Source organism: Phodopus roborovskii, unplaced genomic scaffold, assembly GCF_943737965.1.
Source record: "Phodopus roborovskii unplaced genomic scaffold, PHOROB, whole genome shotgun sequence".
Taxonomy (NCBI): Eukaryota; Metazoa; Chordata; class Mammalia; order Rodentia; family Cricetidae; genus Phodopus; species Phodopus roborovskii.
The window spans coordinates 16,363,949-16,371,179 of NW_026125281.1; the positions used below are offsets into that span (position 1 = coordinate 16,363,949).

Here is a 7,231-nt window from a genome sequence, read left to right on the forward strand (position 1 = left end):
CGAACTCAAAAAAAGAGAAAACAACAAATTTAAAATGTTACTAAGTAAACTTTTAATGGACACAGCTCTGTGTAGGTCCTAATATTACCAGGAATTTAGTAGTGTAAGACAGAACTGTTCATGTGAGACTTACATCCCCAAACTCCACAGTATATGTCATTACATTGCATTGTGTGTCAAATGGCTGCTAAATTAAATTTTCATGTAAAAACTAGAAAACTCATTTCCTTCATTTTCCCTTCACCCTCCATCTCATGAAATATACTTCAAGAACAGTTTTTTTTTTTTTTTTTCTTTTTTAACCATCCTCCAGGATTTAATATCTAATTTTGGTTTGTTTATTTATTTTGAGACAAAGTTTAACTATTATCCCAGATCCTCAGTTCACCCTGTAACTCATACTGGCCTCAAACAGTAATCCCCCCTCCATTAGCCTCCTGGGTGCTAGATTACAGACGTGTGCCACCATGTCTGGCCCCAACCGCTAAAAATCATTACTGCCTAAGAAACCTGCCATCTAGTTAATCAACAACATCCCTAGAACTGAAAGAAATACTTTAAATGTGTTTTCTCTTTTTTGATTTTCCTTTATAATGTATTGTGTGCTTATCTCAATATAATCACACACCAGCAAATTTTACCATAACTGCACATTCTATATGCCACATAAATCCTTGCAAAGTAAGTTGTTAAGTAAGAAATTAATTTGACTGTATATTCTTAGTGACTTGTAGTGAAAGGACGAAGTAACTGCAAAAAAAAAGTTGAACCTCATTTATAATTTCTAATATAAAAGTCAGTAATTATGTGATATTTTCTTGACTCAAGATGCTATGACTAAGAACAGGGAAGAAAAAAAGTAATAACTAAGATGATTTAGTTGGGAACCATACTGCTAAAACTGAACTAAATGCTTGCCTGTTAAAAGAGTATATTTTCCTATTTTTGTGTCAAAGTGAGAAAGGAACAGAGGGAAGAAAAATGGCCCTAATGTGTAAATGTACCTCTGCAGTCATGATTCCTAACTCCATTTTCTCAGGACACACTTGAGAAATGGATTCCACAAGCCACTACAAGCCTGATCCAACTTGAGGTGAGGAAGTCAAGAAATAATTCATATCAATGGGACAATACCAAGGAAACACAAAGCCAAAATCTCTGGCCAATGTGGGTCAGTTTGAGCAAAAAAAAAGATAATTTTTTTTACCATAGTTCATTAAGACACATTGAATAGATGATGAAGACTTAAGTCCATATTGACAAATATGCATAAAACTGAATAAAGATGATAAATTGAATAGCTTGTATTAGTTTTGAATCCTCTCATTGAGTGTTATTTTGATTCACTGACCACCAGTGAGAAATACAGACTGTATAATTATTCAATACATAATGTTTTGGTTCAAAGAAGACAACAGAATATTCTCTTAAGTCGTGATAAAGACATTAAGAATTTCCGAATTTCAGTCCCATGTTCTTTCAAATATCCATGGACAGTTTATCATCAAGATGAAAAAATTGCAGAATATCATTAAATTCAAAATTTCTATACCAACTTTTTGGTTATAAAATTTCCTCAATGTATTGAAATCTTACCAAGTGAAAAGGCATTTAAATATATATGTATGTATATATGATATGTATTTTCAAAGTTAATATCCAAAATCCAAGTGGCCAGCCCAAATGCTAGAGGGTACCCCTTCTAGGAGGAACAGAAGGAACCAAACCGGGTACACAAGTTTCACCCGGGGACTTGCCTCAGTTCTACAAAATGTGGATCAAACTCTGAAATTCAAAGTTGATCACGGGGAAATGGAAGTAATTCTACGTGCACCGCACAGATACACAAACAAGTCAGCGTTCTACTACTAGGTATAAAATTCGAATTTCCGAAGAATATAAACAGCATGCTTGCCATAAATTGAGACATCAGTGATTTATTTTCCAGTTTCCCTTGAGAATCTCTGCGCTGGAAGTCTTACTAAGTTATGTATTCGTGTAATGTTTTAACGTCTTTGGGTTTTGTTTTGACTCAAAAGTGAATTTTCGACCCTAGCTTGCGTTTGATCACAGGGGGTGGGGGAGGGAACCACCCAGGGCTCTGCGATACTCCACCACTTCCAATTTCGCCGTTCGGAAATCCGGCTGGATGTAACCTGAGCCCCCTGCAGCCCCCCCTCCACCCGCCACCCCGGCTCCCGGAGCAGCCTGTGGTCAGGACTGCGCGTGCGCGGACGTGGCGCCCCGCCCTCCCCCCCCCCCCGCGCGGGTCTTGAGCGTTGACTGTCGTGACGTCTGCGTTGTTTCAAAGCCTTTTTTTAAAAACATGTCCCGACGTGGCGCGACGACCCTGAGACGGGCGAGCCTGCCGGGGAGGGCGGGGCGCTCCTCGGTGGCTGGCTCCTCCAGCGGGGTCCCCGCGGCCTCGGCCACTCGTCCCGCGCCCCGCCAAGGCGCCGCCGCTCGACTTCCGGGATCGGAGCAGGAAGGAAACGCCCGCGACGGGGCGGGGCCGGCCTGTGCGCCCGCAGGGGCTCCGGTGCGGAACCGCGTCCCCGGAGCTGCAGATTCCGTGTCTGTTGTCACGTCTGGTAACGTGCTGATGCCTGCAGATCCCCGGTCTGGGTCGCAGGGCCGGAGGATGGACAGCTTTTCCAGGAGCCATCTGGACCAGCGCAGCTCCTCTACCTGCCCTGACCTTCAGGAGTTGCCTTTTGCCTTTGGAGATCACAAAGCCTTATTGCCTTTGATCAGAAAGTCAATGCTCGATGTGGATTGGGCATACATGGATGATATTACGTGCTTTTGTATCCTTAGCTTCAAAGCGAAAGTGCCGGAAAACACATTTTAAACTTTGAACTTAGCAATAAAACGAATTTACTTTACCCCCAGTGGACTATTTTAAACTGGTGCTTTTAGCGCGTCTGTTTCTTTCTTGGTATAAGCCCCCACACAGCAGTTTTATTTCTATGAGTTTCATAAATAAAACTTCATAGTAAAGTGCCATCTATCATAAACCCTGAGCGAAGGAGAGTTTGGAAATTTGAGTCTTCCTCACAAACCCGAGGTTCCAGGGGTGAGACTGAGGTGATGAGACAGTAAGCAATCCCAGCTGTCTAGCCCCAGAGCCTTTTACTTTATCTCCATACCCCAACTCTATCCACTTCTGAGGTCTGTAAATATTTCATTTCTAACATCCCGTTGAGTATTTACCCAAAATGCAAGCAAGGTATTAGTGAAAATGTGACACATAATGTACGCACAAATCTCATTCTCTGCTCACACCCGTCCGTCCACTCAAGTTTTTTAACTGAATGTTCACTACTCACTACTTGTTTCCTTTCTTAGATATTTTAAATTACAAATGAGTTACACTACAATAAACCCATCGTAGATTAAAATGCTGCAATATTATATACAGGTGAACACATCATTAAATAAAGTGAATAAAAATCATAAGAACTGCGTTACAGAAAAGAAAATTGGTAACGATGGTAAATCTTTTCAGAGTGATGGCAGCTTGTTTGGTTTGATTTATGGCTCCAAACTATAATGCTTTAACTTTACAGTGGTATAATATCCATACGCACTCAGCAAACCTTTCCTTGGCTAAGGATGTCCTATAATACTGTCATGGTGGTTGATAACTATCTCTGACATTTTGTAGGTAAAGCATTTAATAAATGCACTTTCCACCTATTGGTGCTTTCAACCTATGAAGGGCTTATTAGGATGTAACCCGTTTGTAGTTTTAAAATATCTATAAAAGGATACAAGTAGTGAGTAATGGACATCCAGCTAACTTGAGTAGATGGGCGGGTGATGGAAGAGTGAACTTGAGACTTGTGTATAGGTCATGAGTCTTTCTTTCACTAATACTTTGTATTTGGGGTGAATACTATAGGGCTTCAGAAATGAATTGTTTATGACATTGTCTTTAAACTGAAACTCACAATATAATGTATTTTGTGTGACACCCAGAGGTTTAAGGCACCCTATTACTCTTATTAAAGTCCCCAGTTCAGAGTCCAGAACTGTCATTTTATCTATGTGATAGATATTGAGCAAAATTTTAGTGTGATTTTAGTACTCTTTATGTGTGTGGGGGGGTATTTAAGACAAGATTTTTCTGTGTATCTTTGGCTGTTCTGGAACTCTTTCTGTAGATCAGGCTGACCTTGAACTGAGAGAGATATACCTGCGTCTGCTTCCTGAATACTGGATTCAAAGGCCTGTGTGCCACCACCGACCACCTAATTTCAGCACTGTTATATTTTGCCATGAACACTATTTTTTTTTAATTTGGGTTTGGCACAATGGCACAGAATGGGGAGTATATTAAAATGCTCTATAGTTTACATTTTTAATATTTTTGTCCTGTTAATCTGTTCATAAATACCCAACTTCCATTCTTCCAAAATGTTTATTTTAATAATCATTTCCCAATTTCTTAAGCATTGAGATTCAAACAGTGACAGACTGAACCATATTATTACCACCAAGTAAAAACATGGAGTTATATGAATTTTGGGTTGTTTATAGAAATGGCTCTCTTTTGTTAACTTGCCTTCTCAAAACATGTAGTTCTAAAACTAGAAGCACATAGCTGTCACATAAAAAGTAGTCACTCATCACCTGTAAACAAAACAAAACAAAACGTGTTATTAAACAGCTGAAAAGTGTAGCTCCTAAGCACTGTCTGGAACTCTTTTAAATGACAGGGTAAGATTGTTGCTCTCTTCTTTTCCCCCAAAGATATGGCATGAAAATGAACGCTTTATTATAAAAATCAGAAAAGATGAGTCTGGTCTGGTTACTAGACCCTGAGTTTATGGTTAGCACCTGCTTTTCTGCACTATAGATGGATACCACTGATTCTGTACCATGTCTGTTCCTCCTGGCTGTCCTGTTTTCCTATGCTTGCAGTTATTTACACCTATGTTCATCACAATCACTTTGTTCCGTTTTCTTTCCTTCCAACCCTGTGTTAAATTCCAGTAACGTCTTGGCTGTGGTATAGAATCTGGCTTGCAAGCAAGCAAGCTGGGGGTGACCTGACTTGTCTTGGAAAGGAAGGGCTAGGACTTCAAGTTTTGGTTCTACGATGGCAAAATCCTCAAATTTGCAAAAACACACACACACACACACACACACAAAAAAAAAAAAAAAAAAAAAAAAAAACATTACATATTGAGAATAAAATCTTATAAAGGAATTTAAAAGAAAAAGAAAAAGTCGGGTGTTGCTAAGAAGTCCTCTCATCATGCTGTGGAAATCAAATACAGCATCAGAATCCTCCCTTCTGTGGTTCATGTGTTTTGACTTGTGTCACCAATTCTATTTTGATCAAATAAACTTTGACATTAAAGTTACAGTTTTTCATTCTCATGAAGGTTGTACCTAATAATCTTGGCAAGTGGTTCGACAAATGTCTGCTGTTTGCATTGCGACTCTTGCATCCAATCGCTGCTGGGATTGATTTAATGCAGCTGGAGACTAGCACTAACAATCATTATAGCCTGAAAAGTGCACCAAGTTCACCGTACTTCTCTCCCTCTTCAGTCTAAGGACCGATTAATGCTCATCAGATGCTACTTAAAAATCGTTGTCACTGTATTATGATTAAAGAAATAATTTAAAGGAGAGGTGAGCCCTGGGGCAGGCCAGTGCTCTTTAACCTGAGAGAGATCATTTCTGCTGAGGATTCACTTTAGCTGTGAGAGAGCAATAGTTTCATCTGAAAAAGACCGCCATGCTTCATCTGCACCCCACCCCCATCTTGCTGAGTGATAGCACAGATGTAGCTGGTTTTGAGAATACAAGGAAGTAGGGAAAGGTGCTAGAGTGAAGGCAGGAATCCTCATCCATGCTTCCAGACTCCCCCTGGTTGTTCCTAGTCATTTCTCCCTCGTGCCTCCCCCCACCCCCAGGTGTGATGCCATCACCTCTAGCCCTGTGTCACTACCTCCCTGGTGAGCTGTCGGTGGAGTCGAGGCCCTGCAGCAGCCCCTTGGTGGTTCCGAGGAAGGCTGGGAAGCTCTTCCTGGGAGTCACTCCTCCTCAGGCCCCGCGGCTGCCACGCGGGCTGGCCTGGTACTCCATCGATTGGGAACAGGTATGCCTGCTGCACAGGCTGGGTTCTGGAGGGTTTGGCTCCGTGTACAAAGCCACTTACCACGGTGTTCCTGTAGCCATAAAGCAAGTGAACAAATGCACCAAGAACCCTCGTGCATCCCAGCGGAGTTTCTGGGCTGAACTCAACATTGCAAGACTGCGCCACGACAACATAGTCCGGGTTGTGGCTGCCAGCACGCACACACCCAAGGATTCCAACAGCCTGGGTACCATAATCATGGAGTTTGGGGGCAATGTGACTCTACACCAAGTCATCTATGGTTCCACCCGCTCTCCAGGGCCTCTAAGCTGCAGCCGAGAACACCTGAGTTTAGGGAAGTGCCTTAAGTATTCCCTAGATATTGTTAACGGCCTGCTTTTCCTCCACTCACAAAGCATTTTGCACTTGGACCTGAAGCCAGCCAACATTTTGATCAATGAGAAGGACGTCTGTAAGATCAGTGACTTCGGCTGCTCCCAGAAGCTGCAAGATCTGTGGTGCAGCCAGACGCCCCCTCACCACATAGGAGGCACCTACACGCACCAAGCTCCAGAGCTCCTGAAAGGAGAGACCGCCACGCCCAAAGCCGACATCTACTCTTTTGGCATCACCCTCTGGCAGATGACCACCAGGGAGGTGCCTTACTCCGGCGAGCCTCAGCAGGTGCAGTACGCTGTAGTGGCCTACAATCTGCGCCCGTCGCTGGCGGGGGCAGTGTTCACCGCCTCCCCGACGGGGCAGACTCTGCAGAGCATCCTCCGGAGCTGCTGGGAGGCCCGCGCCCTGCAGAGGCCGGGTGCAGAACTGCTCTTGAGGGACCTGAACGCTTTGCAAGCCGCATTGGGCTGACTCCCTCCAGCCTGTGCTTTTTGTTTCTGTTTATTTTTAAAGAAGTAAGGGTGGTGTGGAAGAAACCATACCCCTAGGGCATATTTTTAGAAAATAAAGTTACTGAAAACTTCAACCTGAAGTGCTTTTCCTGAGACTAAAGAGGCTACAGGTCTCATGGGCATCACTGCTGTTAACCAAGCTGACCCGGTTTATGGTTCTCTGTCCCCTTTCTGGGCTCCTGGCGGACTAGACTGTATCATCTCCACAGTATTGCTGTTAGTCGGA

The 7,231-nt window shown here is 42.9% G+C and overlaps 1 protein-coding gene across 1 annotated transcript; it reads left to right on the top strand.

Moving 5' to 3' along the window:
- Window positions 1-5,935: 5,935 nt before the first annotated feature.
- Mos (MOS proto-oncogene, serine/threonine kinase) lies at window positions 5,936-6,964 on the top strand. The gene has a single exon (XM_051199808.1). It carries the CDS (start codon window positions 5,936-5,938, stop codon window positions 6,962-6,964), a length of 1,029 nt encoding a protein of 342 aa, XP_051055765.1.
- Window positions 6,965-7,231: the final 267 nt, after the last annotated feature.

Excerpts from the sequence above, each read along its gene's own strand:
- Mos (XM_051199808.1), top strand. The coding sequence starts at position 5,936 with ATGCCATCACCTCTAGCCCTGTGTCACTACCTCCCTGGTGAGCTGTCG.